Genomic DNA, 17,868 nt, shown 5'->3' with positions numbered 1-17,868 from the left:
GAGAAGTGACCCCAGCGGAGACTGAACCAGACCTACCTGCTAGTGTTGGAGGGTCTCCTGAAGAGGCAGGGGGGTGGCTGTGTCTCACCGTGGCGACAAGGACACTGGCAGCAGAAGTTCTGGGAAGTACTCCTTGGCCTGAGCCCTCCCAGAGGCTGCCATTAGCCCCACCAAAAGCCCAGGTGGGCTCCAGTGTTGGGTTGCCTCGGGCTAAACAACCAACAGGGAGGGAACCCGCCCCACCCATCAGCAGACAAGCGGATTGAAGTTTTACTGAGCTCTGCCCACCAGAGCAACACCCAGCTCTACCCACCACCAGTCCCTCCCATCAGGAAGATTGCACAAGCCTCTTAGATAGCCTCATCCACCAGAGGGCAGACAGCAGAAGGAAGAAGAAATACAATCCTGCAGCCTGTGGAACAAAAAACACACTCACAGAAAGAGAGACAAGATGAAAAGGCAGAGGGCTATGTACCAGATGAAGGAACAAGATAAAACCCCAGAAAAACAACTAAATGAAGTGGAGATAGGTAACTTTCCAGAAAAAGAATTCAGAATAATGATAGTAAAGATGATCCAGGACCTCGGAAAAAGAATGGAGGCAAAGATTGAGAAGATGCAAGAAATGTTTAACGAAGGCCTAGAAGAATTAAAGAACAAACAAACAGAGATGAACAATACAATAACTGAAATGAAAACTACACTAGAAGGAATGAATACCAGAATAACTGAGGCAGAAGAACGGAAAAGTGACCTGGAAGAAACAATGGTGGAATTCACAGTTGCGGAACAGAATAAAGAAAAAAAATGAAAAGAAATGAAGACAGCCTAAGAGACCTCTGGGACAACATTAAACGCAACAACATTCGTATTACAGGGGTCCCAGAAGGAGAAGAGAGAGAGAAAGGACCCGAGAAAGTATTTGAAGAGATTATAGTCGAAAACTTCCCTAGGATGGGAAAGGAAATAGCCACCCAAGTCCAGGAAGAGCAGAGAGTCCCATACAGGATAAACCCAAGGAGAAAGACGCCGAGACACACAGTAATCAAACTGGCAAAAATTAAAGACAAAGAAAAATTATTGAAAGCAGCAAGGGAAAAATGACAAATGACATACAAGGGAACTCCCATAAGGTTAACAGCTCATTTCTCAGCAGAAACTCTACAAGCCAGAAGGGAGTCACATGATATACTTAAAGTGATGAAATGAAAGAACCTACAACCAAGATTACTCTACACAGCAAGGATCTCATTCAGATTCGATGGAGAAATCAAAAGCTTTACAAACAAGCAAAAGCTAAGAAAATTCAACAGAATCGAACGAGCTCTACAACAAATGCTAAAGGAACTTCTGTAAGTGGGAAACACAAGAGAGGAAAAGGACCTACAAAAACAAACCCAAAATAATTAAGAAAATGGCCGCATAAACATACATATTGATAATTACCTAAAATGTGAATGTATTAAATGCTCCAACCAAAAGACACAGGCTCACTGAATGGATACAAAAACAAGACCCATATATATGCTGTCTACAAGAGACCCACTTCAGACCCAGGGACACATACAGCCTGAAAGTGAGGGGATGGAAAAAGATATTCCATGCAAATGGAAATCAAAAGAAAGCTGGAATAGCAATGCTCATATCAGATAAAATAGACTTTAAAATAAAGAATGTTACAAGAGATAAGGAAGGACACTACATAATGATCAAGGGATCAATCCAAGAAGAAGATATAACAATTATAAATATGTATGCACCCAACATAGGAGCACCTCAATACAGAAAGCAAGTGCTAACAGCTCTAAAAGAGGAAATCGACAGTAACACAATAATAGTGGGGGACTTTAACACCTCACTTACACCAATGGACAGATCATCCAAAATGAAAATAAAGAAAGAAACAGAAGCTTTAAATGACACAATAGACCAGGTAGATTTAATTGATATTCATAGGACATTCCATCCCAAAACAGCAGATTACACTTTCTTCTCAAGTGCGCATGGAACATTCTCCAGGATAGATCACATCTTGGGTCACAAATCAAGCCTCAGTAAATTTAAAGAAATTGAAATCATATCAAGCATCTTTTCTGACCACAACGCTATGAGATTAGAAATGAATTACAGGGAAAAAAACGTAAAAAACACAAACACATGGAGGCTAAACAGTAAGTTACTAAATATTACCAAGAGATCACTGAAGAAATCAAAGTAGAAATCAAAAAATACCTGGAGACAAATTACAACAAAAACACAACAATCCAAAACCTATGGGATGCAGCAAAAGCAGTTCTAAGAGGGAAGTTTATAGCTATACAAGCCTACCTCAAGAAACAAGAAAAATCTCAAACAATCTAACCTTACACCTAAAGGAACTAGAGAAAGAAGAACAAACAAAACCCAAAGTTAGCAGAAGGAAAGAAATCATAAAGATCAGAGCCGAAATAAATGAAATAGAAACAAAGAAAACAGTAGCAAAGATCAATAAAAGTAAAATCTGCTTCTTTGAGAAGATAAACAAAATTGATAAACCATTAGCCAGACTCATCAAGAAAAAAAGGAAGAGGATTCAAATCAATAAAATTAGAAATGAAAAAGGAGAAGTTACAACAGACACCACAGAAATTCAAAGCATCCTAAGAGACTACTACAAGCAACTCTATGGCAATAAAACGGACAACCTGGAAGAAATGAACAAATTCTTAGAAAGGTATAACCTTCCAAGGCTGAACCAGGAAGAAATGGAAAATATGAAAAGAACAATCACAACTAATGAAATTGAAACTGTGATTAAAAATCTTCCAACAAACCAAAGTCCAGGACCAGATGGCTTCACAGGTGAATTCTATCAAACATTTAGAGAAGAGCTAACACCCATTCTTCTCAAACCCTTCCACAAAATTGCAGAGAAAGGAACACTCCCGAACTCATTCTATGAGGCCACCATCACCCTGATACCAAAACCAGACAAAGATACTACAAAAAAAGAAAATTACAGACCAATATCACTGATGAATATAGATGCAAAAATCCTCAACAAAATACTAGCAAACAGAATCCAACAACACATTAAAAGGATCATACGCCATGATCAAGTGGGATTTATCCCAGGGATGCAAGGATTCTTCAATATACGCAAATCAATCAATGTGATACACCATGTTATCAAACTGATGAATAAAAACCATATGATCATCTCAATAGATGCAGAAAAAGCTTATGACAAAATTCAACACCCATTTATGATAAAAACTCTCCAGAAAGTGGGCATAGAGGGAACCTACCTCAACATAATAAAGGCCATATACGACAAACCCACAGCAAACATCATTCTCAATGGTGAAAAACGGAAAGCATTTCCTCTAAGATCAGGAACAAGACAAGGATGCCCATTCTCAGTACCACTATTATTCAATATAGTTTTGGAAGTCCTAGCCACGGCAATCAGAGAAGAAAAAGAAATAAAAGGAATACAAACTGGAAAAAAAGAAGTAAAACTGTCACTGTTTGCAGATGACATGATACTATACACAGAGAATCCTAAAGATGCCACCAGAAAACTACTAGAGCTAATCAATCAATTTGGTAAAGTTGCAGGATACAAAATTAACACACAGAAATCTTCTGCATTCCTATACACTAATGATGAAAAATCTGAAAAAGAAATTAAAGAAACACTCCCATTTACCACTGCAACAAAAAGAATAAAATACCTAGGAATAAACCTACCTAGGGAGACAAAAGGCCTATATGCAGAAAACTATGACACTGATGAAAGAAATTAATGATGATACCAACAGATGGAGAGATATACCATGTTCTTGGATTGGAAGAATCAATATTGTGAAAATGACTATACTACTCAAAGCAATCTACAGATTCAATACAATCCCTATCAAATTACCAATGGCATTTTTTATGGAACTAGAAAAAAAATCTTAAAATTTGTATGGAGACACAAAAGACCCCGAATAGCCAAAGCAGTCTTGAGGGAAAAAAATGGAGCTGGAGGAATCAGACTCCCTGACTTCAGACTATACTACAAAGCTACAGTAATCAAGACAATATGGTACTGGCACAAAAACTGAAACATAGATCAATGGAACAAGATAGAAAGCCCAGAGATAAACCCACGCACCTATGGTCAACTGATCTATGACAAAGGAGGCAAGCATATACAATGGAGAAAAGACATCCTCTTCAATAAGTGGTGCTGGGAAAACTGGACAGCTACATATAAAAGAATGAAATTAGGATGCTCCCTTACACCATACACAAAAATAAACTCAAAATGGATTAGAGACCTAAATGTAAGACTGGACACTATAAAACTCTTAGAGGAAAACATAGGAGAAACACTCTTTGACATAAATCACAGTAAGATCTTTTTTGATCCATCTCCTAGAGCAATGGAAATAAAAACAAAAATAAACAAATGGGACCTAATTAAACTTAAAAGCTTTTGCACAGCAAAGGAAAGCATAAACAAGATGAAAAGACAACCCTCAGAATGGGAGAAAATATTTGCAAACGAATCAACAAACAAATAATCTCCAAAATATATAAACAGCTCATGCAGCTCAATATTAAAGAAACGAACAACCCAATCCAAAAATGGGCAGAAGACCTAAACAGACATTTCTCCAAAGAAGACATACAGATGGCCAAGAGGCACATGAAAAGCTGCTCAACATCACTATAATTATTAGAGAAATGCAAATCAAAACTACAATGAGGTATCATCTCACACCAGTTAGAATGGGCATCATCAGAAAATCTACAAACAACAAATGCTGGAGAGGGTGTGCAGAAAAGGGAACCCTGTTGCACTGTTGGTGGAAATGTAAATTGATACAGCCACTATGGAAAACAGTATGGAGGTTCCTTAAAAAACTAAAAACTGAATTACCATATGATCCAGCAATCCCACTACTGGGCATATATCCAGAGAAAACCATAATTCAAAAAGACACATGCACCCCAATGTTCACTGCAGCACTATTTACAATAGCCAGGTCAAGGATGCAACCTAAATGTCCATCAACAGACAAATGGATAAAGAAGATGTGGTACATATATACAATGGAATATTACTCATCCATAAAAAGGAACGAAATTGGGTCATTTGTTGAGACGTGGATGGATCTAAAGACTGTCATACAGACTGAAGTCAGAAAGAGAAAAACAAATATGATATATTAACGCATGTATGTGGAACCTAGAAAAATGGTACAGATGAGCCGGTCTGCAGCACAGAAGTTGAGACACAGATGTAGAGAACAAAGGTATGGATGCCAAGGGGGGAAAGCTGCGGGGGGTGGGGATGGTGGTGTGATGAATTGGGCGATTGGGATTGACATGTGTACACTGATGTGTATAAAATTGATGACTAATAAGAACCTGCTGTACAAAAAAATAAATTCAATTAAATTTTAAAATTAAAAAAAAATAACACTAAACTATCTTTGGGTTATTTGTATGGAAATATGTTAATATAAATGTTTCAGACATTACATGAAATTTCTAATAATCTTATATGTTCTGGTATAATGTTATAAGTCATAATTCTAGTTATTATTTTTTGCATGTAATACCTCTTTCACTCTATTTTTTAAATTTTATTTTATTTTATTATTTATTTATTCTTTTTTGGCCGCTCTGCAAGGCATGTGGAATCTTAGTTCCCCGACCAGGGATTGAATCCATGCCCCCCTGCAGTGGAAGCACGGCATCTTAACCACTGGACCGCCAGGGAAGTTCCTTCACTCTATTTTTTAGAGTGGTGCTTTACCTACATTATCTAGACCTTATATACCATACTCTCAATCTTAATCCTCCTTTAGTCTTAATACAAGTTAATTATATGTTTGATGCTCTTCACCAAGCCTTATTTTGTTATATCGCTCATCATTTTGATTATCTAAAGCTCAGCCACTAGTCCATTTTCAGAATGACTCAGGGAAACAGTATTTCTTGATTTCTTGCATGTTAATAAAATTTGTCTATGGCTTTGTATAAGGAAAATCACTTTTGCTGGGGAAAAAATCACTGGCTCACACCTTCTTACTTTCAATATCTTAAAAATACTATTCCATTTAATCCTGACAGGGAGTGTTGCTGTGAGAAAGCCTAATGTGAATCTAATTTTCTTTTCCTTTTAAAAAGTCATTTATTTTACTCTTAAAGGAATATTTTCCTTTTTCTATAGAGTGATTTTACTTACATCTTGTATAAGCTTTAGCTTATATTACCAGGTACATACGGTTCTCTATCTGTTATTTCAAATCTTCTTTTAAAAACCTTTCCCTTAATTATAGTTCCTCATATTTGTCCTATTCCTTTACGTAAGTTATCTTCCTAAGAGTCTTTTTTACCTATGTGTTTTTTCTTCTTTGCCTATCTTTAATATTTGTTACTTTCTCTCAAATCCTGTTCATTTTTTATTATTTCTTTTTAGTCCTTAAACTTTTCCCCCTTTTCAACTTCTGTTTAAAGATCTTTTCTGTTTACTCACTCTTGTGTCCCTTCTAGTTTAGCTAGCTTTTCTGAAATCATTTTTTTCTTTTACTTATAATTCTTTCCTCAGTTCTGGCATCTCATCTCTGAACTTTCTAATTTTAATTTATGTTGGTCTTTGACATGTGATACTGGTGTCTCAATTAGTGATAGTGCATTTTAAAATGGAGGTTTAATGTGTTCTATGATAGTATCTTTCTGGGGAGATTTTTATGTAAGACATTATTCTGTTCCTCACTTTTTTTGTTGTTCAGCTTTTTCCAGGTATAATTAACAAACAAATTTGAAAGACACATAAAGTGTAAATAGTAATGATATGATACACATATAAATTGTGAAAGAATACCCCTCCCCTCATCTAATTATTTATCACATCTCACACATTTGGGGGGGGGGTTGTTTTACTTTTTAGGGTTTCATGTTTTGCGGGGGTTTTTTGGTTAGAACATTTAAATTCTACTCTCTTAACAAATTTCAATTACACAATACAGTGTTATCAACGACTGTCACAATATTATACAGCTGACCCCTGAATAACACAGGGATTAAAGTAAACCCCTGCATCTGTGTATAACTTTACAGCTGGAACTCCCATATCTGAGGTTCCACATCCGCAGGTTCAACCAAGCACAAATCATATAGTACTGTAGTACATATTTATTTTTAAAAACCTGCACATAAATGGACCCACATAGTTCAAACTCATGTTGTTCAAGAGTCAACTGTAGGGCTTCCCTGGTGGCGCAGTGGTTGAGAGTCCGCCTGCCGATGCAGGGGACACGGGTTTGTGCCCCAGTCTGGGAAGATCCCACATGCCACGGAGCGGCTGGGCCCGTGAGCCATGGCCGCTGAGCCTGCGCGTCCAGAGCCTGTGCTCTGCAACGGGAGAGGCCACAGCAGTGAGCGCCTGCGTACTGCTATAAAAAAATAAAATAAAAAAGAGTCAACTGTATACTAAATCCTCAGACCTTATTCATCTTATAGTTGAAAGTTTACACCCTTCCATCAACCCCTTCCTATTTCCTCCAATCTCCTGACAGCCACTTTTCTTCTCTTTGTTTCTATGAGTTTGACTTTTTTTTTTTTTTTTTAAAGATTCCACACATATGTGATACCATGCAATATTTGTCTTCCTCTATCTGGGTCATTTCAATGAGCATTATGGCCTCAAGGTCCGTGCATGTTACCACAAACAGCAGGATGTCCTTCCTTCTCATGGTTGAACAATATTCTACTGAATGTGTATATACCACATCTTCTTTATCCATTCATCCGCTAACAGACACAGATTGTTTCATGTACTGGATACTGTGAATAATGCTACTATGAACATGGAAGTGCAGATATCTCCTCAGAATCCTGTTCTCATTTCCTCTGGATAAATACCCAGAAGTGGGATTACTGGATCATATGGAATTAATATTTTTTATTTTTTGAGGAGCCTCCATACTGTTTGCTTGTGGTGTCAAACACACACAAAAAATCATAACCAAGACCAATGTCAAGGAGCTTACACTCTGTTCTTTTCTAAAAGTTTTATAGTTTCAGGTCTTATACTGGAGTCTTTAAGCCACCTTGAGTTGATTTTGTGTGTGGTATAAGATAGGGATCTAGGGCTTCCCTGGTGGTGCAGTGGTTGAGCGTCTGCCTGCCAATGCAGGGGACACGGGTTCGTGCCCCAGTCCGGGAAGATCCCACATGCCGTGGAGCAGCTAGGCCCGTGAGCCACAGCCGCTAAGCCTGCTCATCCAGAGCCTGTGCTCCGCAATGGGAGAGGCCACAACAGTGAGAGGCCCGTGTAATGCAAAAAAAAAAAAAAAACAGATAGGGATCTAGTTTCATCCTTTTGCATGTGGATATCCAGTTTTCCCAAACCATTTACTGAAAACACTATCCTTTCCCCACCGGATATTCTGGTTCCTCTGTCATAAATTGATTGACCAATTATGCATGGGTTTGTTTCTGGGCTCTCTATTCTGTTCCACTGATCTATGTGTCTGTTTTTATGCCAATACCATACTGTTTTGATTACTACATCTTTGTAATACAGTTTGAAGTGAGAAAGTGTGATGCCTCCAGCTGTATTCTTTCTCAAGATTCCGTTGGCTATTTGTGGTCTTTTGTAATTCCACACAAATTTTAGAATTGTTTGTTCTCCTTCTGTGAAAAATGTCACTGGAACTTGGATATGGATTGCACTGCATCTGTAGATGGCTTTGGGTAGTACAGATGTTTTAACAAATTAATTTTTCTAATCTGTGAGCATAAAATATCTTTCAATTTATTTGTGTCTTCTTCAATTTCTTTCATCAGTGTCATGGTTTTCAGTGTACAGGTCTTTTACCTCCTTGGTTAAACTTAATATTAGGTATTTTATTCTTTTTGATGATATAGTAAATAAGGTATTCTTAATTTTGCTGACAGTTTATTATTAGCATACAGGAACATAGCTGATTTTTGTATACTGATTTTGTATCCTGCAATGTTACTGAATTTGTTTTTAGTTCTAACAGTTTTGTGGTGGTTTCTAGAATTTTCTATATATAAGATCAGATCATCTGCAAATACAGCTTTACTTCTTCCTTTTTATTGAGATGCCTTTCTTCTTTTCCTTGCCTAACTGCTCTGGCTAGGACCTCCAGTACTATGCTGAATACAAGTGGCAAGAGTGGACATCCTTGTCTTGTTTTGACCTTAGAGGAAAAACTTTCAGCTTTCCTCTTTTGAATATGATATTAGCTGTGAGTCTGTCATATATAGCTTTCACTGTGTTGAGGTATGTTCCCTCTATACCTACTTCGTTGAGAGTTAATCATGAACGGATGCTGAATTTTGTCACATGCTTTTTCTGCACCTATTGAGATGATCACATCATCACATCTCTTTTATCCTTCATTTTGTTAATGTGCTGAATCACATTGATTGATTTACATATACTGAACCATCCTTGTATCCCTGGAATAAACTCCACTTGATCATGGTATATGATCCTTTTAATGTGCTGCTGAATTCAGTTTGCTGGTATTTTGTTGAGGATCTTTGCGTCTACACTCATTAGGAATATTGCCTGTAATTTTCTTTTCTTGTAGGCTTCTTGTTTGGTTTTGATATCAAGGTAATGCTAGCCACTTAAAATGAGTGTGTAAGAGTTCCCTCCTCTTCTATTTTTCGGGAGACTTTGAGAAGGACTGGTACTAATTCTTTTTCAAATGTCTGGTAGAATTTACCAGTGAAGCCTTCTGTTTCTCAACTTTTGTTTTTTGGGAAGTTGTTTTTTTTCTTGCGGTACGTAGGCCTCTCACTGTGTGGCCTCTCCCTTTGTGGAGCACAGGCTCCAGACGTGCAGGCTCAGCAGCCATGGCTCACGGGCCCAGCTGCTCTGCAGCATGTGGGATCTTCCCGGACCGGGGCACGAACCCATGTCACCTGCATCTGCAGGCGGACTCCCAACCACTGCGCCACCAGGGAAGCCCGATATTTACTCTTTTAGTAACTTTCAAATATGTAAAACAGTATTATTAACTATAGTCACAATGCTGTGTATTGCATCCCCAGGACTTACTTATTTTATAACTGGAAGTTTGTATTTTTTGACTCCCTTCAACCATTTCACTAACCCCCATACCCTGTCTATGGCAACCACCAATCTGTTCTCTGTATCTATGAGCTTGGTTTTTTGTTCGTTTGTTGTTTAGATTCAACATGTAAGTGAGATCATATGGTATTTCTTTCTCTGTCTGACTTATTTCACTTAGCATGATGCCCTCAAGATACATTCATGTTGTCACAAATAGCAATACTTCATTCTTTTTTATGGCTGAATAATATTCCATTGTACATATATACTACATCTTCTTTATCCATCCAACCATCAATGGACACTTGGGTTGTTTCCTTATCTTGGTGATTGTAAAAAACGTTGCAATGAACGTAGGGGTGTATGTATCTTTTCAAGTTAAGTATTTTTGTTTTCTTCATATACCCAGAAGTGGAATGGCTGGATCATATGGTAGTTCTATTTTTCTTTCTTTGAGGAACTTCTACACTGTTTTCCCCAGTGGCTGCACCAATTTACATTCCCATCAACAGTGCACAAGGGTTCCCTTTTCTCCGCATCCTCACCAACACTTGTTATTTCTTGTCTTTTTGAAAAAAGCCACTCTAACAGGTATGAGGTGATAATTTTCCAGTTTTCTTCTTGTAACTGATTTCTAGTTTCATACCAGTGTGGTCAGAAAAGATACCTGTTATGATTTCAATCTTCTTAAATTTGTTAAGACTTGTTTTGTGGCCTAACATATAATCTATTCTCCAGAGTGTTCCACGTGTGCTCTAGAAGAATGTGTATTCTGGTGCTGTTAGATGGAATGTTTCTAAACATCTCTTAAGTCCACCTAGTCTAATATGTACTTTAAGTCCAATATTTGCTTATTGATTTTTGTCTGGGTGATCCATCCACTACTGAAAGTAAGGTACTGAAGTCCCTACTATTGTTGTATTGCTGTCTATTACTTTCTCCAGACCTGTTAATATTTGCATCATATATGGAGGTGCTCCTATGCTGGGTGTATTAACAAAATTATATCTTCTTGGACTGACTCCATTATCATTAGATAATGACCTTTTTTGTCTCTTGTTACAGTCTGCAGCTTAGAATCTATTTTGTTTCATATAAGTATAGCTTCCTTGCTTTCTTTCAGTTTCCATTCATATGGAATACATTTTTCCATCCCTTTACTTTCAAAGTGTGTGTTTCCTTATGGTTGAAGTGAGTCTCTTGCAGGCAACATACAGTGAGTCTTGTGTTTTATCCATTCAGCTACTCTACATGTTTTCATTGCAGAATATACTCCATTTCCATATAAAGTAATTATTGATAGGTATAGGCTTCCTATTGCCATTCTGTTGCTGTCTGGCTGTTTTGTATTTCAATTGTTCCCTTCTTCTCTTCCTCTCTTTGTGATTTGATGATTTTTCTATTAATCTTTTGTATATCTATGACAGGTTTTTGTTTTCGATTCCCATTAGGCTTACATAAGATGTCGAGCCCAGCAGAGCTCAGCACAGAGGGAGCAGTCAGAATTGCTCATCTCCCAGTCTTTCCCTAAAAGAGGTCTATTTTCATACTTTAAAAGCTGCTGCCTAATGCTCAGGCTCCTAACTTGGCAGACATCCAGGGGCTAACTGCAATCCTCCTAGGAGACCAGGGAAGCCAGCAGATACCGCCTCTGCCTTCTCCCACTAGCCCACTCCAAATCTCCAGTATTTCCACACAGAATCAGCTTGTACACATATCTGGTACCCCAGATTTCATGGATGCCACTCAAAGAATGGGCCCCTGGCTCACCTGGCTTTGAAAGTCAACAGGGCTTGCACTGACAAATCCCACAGGACTGTGGCAAACAATGAAGCAGTTTTTAATGGGTACAGGAGGAACCTCTTTCACAGCTATAAGCTGGGTCCAGAGCAGAAGGAGCAGGCAAAAAAAGCCTATCTCCGAGATTCTCCATAGAAGGGCTCAAACCACATGTATATTCCCTGCTGCCTGGGGGTCTGACTTCCAAACAGCCTTCACCTAGGTACCAACTGCAATCCTCCTCTATGGAACACTTGACAAATCCTGGCACACACTCAACTACTGGGAGCAAGAAGAACAAAGAAGCCAGCTTGGACAATCACAAAGGTTTGAGAGACAACCAAGAGCTCAGGCCAAGCTGAATGCTAAGGTTCATATCCCACACAAGACTCCTCTGTCAGGACTGGGAGAGGTGGCTGTTTTATCTAATGCACAGAAACCAACACAGAGAGTCAAGGAAAATGAAGAAACAAGGGAATATGTTTCAAACAAACAAACCAAAAAAACCCCTACAGAAACAGACTTCATAATGAAACAAAGATACATAATTTCCGTGATTAAGAGTTCAAAACAACCATCATAAATACACTCACTGACGTCAGGAGAACAATGCATGAACAAAGTGAGAATTTCAACAACAACAACAAAAATTAAAAGAGAACGAAGTGCCAAACAGAAATCAGAGAGCCGAAGAATGCAGTAACTGAAATAAAGAATTCAATAGAGGGGTACAAGAGTACACTAGATCAAGCGGAAGAAAGGGTCAGCAGACTCAAAGACAGGGCAGTAGAATTCATCCAGCCAGAGAAGCAAAAAGAAAAAACAATAAAAGAAAGTGAAAATAGCTTAAGGGACTTATGGGACACCATCACGTGGACTACTATTTGCATGACAGTGGTCCCATAAGGAGAGGATAGAGAGAAAGGGGAAGAAAGCTTATCCCAAAATAATGGCTGAAAACTTCCCCAACCTGGGGAAATAAACAGACATCCAGATCCAGGAAGCCCAGAAACTTCCAAAAAAGATGAATCCAAAAGGACCCACACCAAGACACTTTATAAATAAAATGTCAGAAGTTAAAGACAAAGAGAGAATCTTGAAAGTAGCAAGAGAAAAAACAAGCTGTCTCACACAAGGGAACCCCCATAAGACTATCAGTAGGTTTTTCAGCAGAAACCTTGCAGGCCGGAAGGGAGTGACATGATACAGTCAAAGTGCTGAAAGAAAAAACTGCCAACCAAGAATACTGTACCCAGCAAAGCTGTCCTTCAGAATGAAAAGAGAGATAAAGAGTTTTCCATACAAGCAAAAGCTGAAGGAGTTCATCACCACTGTATCGGCCTTAAAAGAAATGTTAAAGGTACTTCTTCAAGATGAAACAAGAGTACTAATTAGTAACAGGAAAACATATGAAAGTATAAATCTCACTGGTAAAGATAAATATAGGGTTAATTCAGAATATTCTAATGCTGTAATGGTGGTGAGCAAATCACTGAAAACCGAAAGTAGTAAAAACTAACTATAATAATGTGTTAATGGATTCACAAGGTATAAAGATATGCATTGTGACATCACAAACACTAAATGTGGGAGAAAAAATGTAGAGTTTAAGTACATGGTTTGTTTTTGTTTGTTTGTTTTCTGGTTTTTCTTTTTAGCCGCACCACGCAGCATGAAGGATCTTAGTTCCCCAACCAGGGATTGAACCCGAGCCCCCTGCAGTGGAAGCGTGGAGTCTTAACCACTGGACGGCAAGGGAAGTCCCTAAGTACGCATTTAAAGTTTAGCTGTTATTAGCTTAAAATACTGTTATAAATATAAGATATTCTTCATAGTAACCTTAAATGGGATTTTATACCTTGATATTTTTATGTTTCTATTTATGTGAAATTAGTTTTCCTGAACTTTTAGAACATAGTGGTGTTCAGCGTAGTTTTTCTAACTTTACAGAATTCACTCTTCTGTTTTCACATGTTAAAAAATATGGTAGCTCCCTTTCTGAGATATCCCAGCTCTTCCTCTGCCCATCCTTATCTGAACCTTCTCTTTCCTTCTCCTTTCATTCCTTAATTTTCCCTACTGTGCTGAATTTTGATGCTATTCTATTCAACTTTGTCTCTACTCTGTAGTACCCTGTCCTGGTAGAGAACTCTAGCAGGTCTGTTTTGAGAATTCTCTGGAGCCAGACTGCTCTGTCCTCTTCTGTCTTTACCACGGACACACTGCACTTGCCTCATATTGGAGTGGGCAACCCCCCACTCTCATTTCAGCTACTGCTCTTAATATAGCCCACTACACTGTCTAGTAAATAGGTGGGGCTATTTTGGAGGTCCCCTGCTTTTAAGTTCAGTGAAATACTTTACTCACTCCCTCAGCTTACTCTTGCACAGACAGTAATACTATGGAGGTCTTGTGGCTGTTAGTGGTCTGCCCTTACCTGCTTTCATTTCTGGATGCCTGAGGTTAACTTTACGGTAAGTATTCAGATTTGCTATCTTGTTCCATTGGTTTTTTGGGGGGTATTCTGAGAGAGTCAAAAACCTACAGAGTGGCCATATTCACTTCCTAGTATCCCTCTCAAAGACAAATTTGAAGTTCAAACACAGCAATTATGTTGTTATATTCATCATATACTTATCACTTTTTTTGACACTTATTTCTAATTATTTTTTAAACCATCCTGTTGTGAGTCATTTCATTCTTTTTTGCAACAAGGCAAAAAATTCTCTCACTCCATGATTTTAAAAAGTTCACTTTAATATATTCTTTAAATCTTTCCTGGTTTTCAACACTTATAAATGATTCCTGACTCACAATTCAGATAAGTTACAAATGTGTACACTTTTAAAAATTCCTTCAACTACCTAAGGCTCCCTGCTTCTACTAAGGTTTTAGAATGAGACCACTAGAAACCTAAATAATCTTCCAAACACAAGAATATATAAAGTATTTTTAAAAATCTGAACAGGACTTCCCTGGTGGCACAGTGGTTAAGAATCCGCCTGCCAATGCTAGGGACACGGGTTTGAGCCCTGGTCCAGGAAGATCCCACATGCCATGGAGCAACTAAGCCTGTGTGCCACAACTACTGAGCCCACATGCCATGACTACTGAAGCCCACATGCCTAGACCCCATGCTCTGCAACAAGAGAAGCCACCACAATGATAAGCCTGCTCACCACAACTAGAGAAAGACCACACACAGCAACAAAGAGCCAACGCAGCCTAAATAAATAAATAAATATTTTTAAAAAATCTGAACATACACAACATTGTAAATCAACTATACTTCAATAAAAAAAATTTTTTTTAATCTGAACATGATCTGAATAGAAATTCCATGTTTATGTATTATAACTTTGTCTTCTGTGAATACTGAGGTATAGCATACATGCAGTAGGTTTTCTCCTAGTCTAGGGGTCAGCAAACTAGAGTCCAATGGCTCAAAAAAAGTTTTACTGGAACACAATCATGCCCATTCCCTTAGCTATTATATATAGCTTCTTTCACACCACAACAGCAGAGGTAAATAGCTGCAACAGAGACATGGCCCACAAAGCCTAAAATATTTACGATCTGGCCCTTCGCAGAAAAAGTTGGCCAACCCTGTCCTGGTCTACAGATTTATCAAATGAGCTTCCACAAACAGCACCTGGGAGGTGGGTAAGTCTGAACAGGATGACTCTTTGTCACATTAGGTGCCCAGCACATTACAGGATGTTTAGCATCTCTGGCCCCCCAGGAACTAAAATGCTAGTAGTACTCCTAATCCCAGTGTTAACCAAAATTCTCCACACATTTCCAAACACTCTGGAAGAGAATGGAAGCACTATCCCTGGTTGAGAACCACTGCAGAACTAAATTAGCTCAGAGTAAAGAAGGAGAAAATACAACCCATAAATTCTAAGTGCCACCAAGATAGATGAGAAATGTCATTACCTTTTTAAAAAGCAAACTAAAAATCTATTCTTCTTCCCCTTTGACAGTTAAGCCAAAAATATGCTAACTTCTTAATAAAATTAAGCTTTATAATTTGATTACTACATCAAGATATCACAGGGTTGACTTAAAGTTTAAAAATAAATTTATAAGGTAATCTTACCGATTTGTTCCATCCAGATTTGATCTGTGGATGAAATTAAGTTTTGCATCTGCCCAATAAAGCTTCCGTTCCTTATAATCCAAAGTCAGTCCATTTGGCCAGTAAATTTCAGTGTTTATTATAATGAAGCGACTTGAACCATCCATTCCAGCACGTTCTATCTTTGGTACTTCTCCCCAGTCTGTCCAGTACATGAACCTAAAAATCATGAAAAATAAACCCATGACATAAGCAGGTTAACCACCAAGTATCTTATAATTATCACTATTGGATAAAGAAAGCTCTCTCAGGAACACTAAAACTGAAACTCCTAAAAACTGTTATCGAAATTTTAAGCATCTATCTTTTTGCCACCATGATGGTAATAACTGATTCAAGACAAGCATCATCAGGACGCAAAAACCATCTGATCAGTTTCTTTGGCAAAAAGGATACCTTACACTGTCTCAATGTATCTCCCCACAAATTATTTATTAATGACAAAGGGGAAAATGGTAACTTTAGAGAAAATAAACTTGGTGGACACCACCTTATCCACATCATCTAAATTAACATCATCAACACTGGCATCATATATGTGATATGCTGGGAAGAACATTCCATCTTCTTTTATATATAAATTTATTTATTTTATTTTATTTTTGGCTGTGTTGGGTCTCCATTGCTGCACGCGGGCTCTTCTCTGGTTGTGGTGAGCAGGGGCTACTCTGTTGTGGTGCGTGGGCTTCTCATTGTGGTGGGTTCTCTTGTTGGGAGTGCAGGCTCTAGGTGCGCGGGCTTCAGTAGTTGTGGCACACGGGCTCAGTAGTTGTGGCTCGCGGGCTCTAGAGTGCAGGCTCAGTAGTTGTGGCGCACGGGCTTAGATGCTGTGCAGAATGTGGGATCTTCCCGGACCAGGGCTCGAACCCATGTCTCTCGCATTGGCAGGCGGATTCTTAACCACTGCGCCACCAGGGAAGCCCCCATACCATCTCTTTTATGTATATTCTCTTACATATTATTTCTGTCCCAAAATGCATAACCTGAATAAAATTATTAAGGAAAGAGAGAGTACCAAATTAAAAAACATTCTACAAAACAACTGCCTTTGAAAATATCAATGTCATAAAAGTCAAAGAAAGGCAGATGAACTAAGCTAGGTAGGAGGAAAATAAAGAGACACAGTAAGGGACTTCCCTGGTGGTCCAGTGGTAAAGAATTCACCTTCCATGCAGGTGACGCGGGTTCGATCCCTGGTTGGGGAACTAAGATCCCACATGCCGTGGGGCAACTAAGCCCACGTGCCACAAACTACAAAGCCCACGTACCACTAGAGAAGAGAAAACCCCCAAGCCGCAACTAGAGAGAAGCTCCAACAGACCACGCAGTAACGAAAAAGATCCCGCATGCCTCCACAAAAAAATCCCGCGTGCTGCAACTAAGACCCAAAGCAGCCAAAAGAAAGAAAAATAAATAAACAAAGAGAGACACAGTAACTATATAAAGTGTATGATCCTGTACTGATCAGTTGGGGAATATGCTACAAAGACATTATTGGGAAACCTGGCAAAATTTGACAGCATGTCAAATTCTGTAATAGAAATGTACTAATGTTAATTTCCTAAATATGATCATTGTACTTTGGTTCCAATATTTCAAATAAATCATGACCAAAAACTTCCCTAATTTGATTTTTAAAATACTAGCCCATACATCCATGAGGTTTAATAAACTCCAAGTATGATAAACACAGAGATATACAACTATACACATCAGTTAAACTGCTGAAAGACAAAGGAATCGAGAGCACTAAGAAAATCAACTCATCACTTGCAAAGAAACCACAATATAACTAAGAGCTGATTTCTTATCAGAACAATGGAGGGCAGAAAGCAGTAGGATGACACACTAA

General features: G+C 38.3%; 1 protein-coding gene across 2 annotated transcripts in view; it reads right to left on the bottom strand.

Annotated features, from left to right (window-relative positions):
* Positions 1-17,868, bottom strand: part of LRP6 (LDL receptor related protein 6) — a 171,577-nt gene that overhangs the window by 85,085 nt on the left and 68,624 nt on the right. For both annotated transcript variants that reach the window (XM_027129581.1, XM_027129583.1), the window contains exon 3: positions 15,978-16,175. In XM_027129581.1, the coding sequence (XP_026985382.1) occupies positions 15,978-16,175 (198 nt within the window). The remainder of the gene's footprint in view (positions 1-15,977; positions 16,176-17,868) is intronic.

This window comes from Aethalodelphis obliquidens, unplaced genomic scaffold, assembly GCF_003676395.1.
Source record: "Aethalodelphis obliquidens isolate GAN/ISIS:26980383/991018 unplaced genomic scaffold, ASM367639v1 scaffold36, whole genome shotgun sequence".
Taxonomy (NCBI): domain Eukaryota; kingdom Metazoa; phylum Chordata; class Mammalia; order Artiodactyla; family Delphinidae; genus Aethalodelphis; species Aethalodelphis obliquidens.
This window is presented reverse-complemented; position numbering and strand designations above follow the sequence as displayed.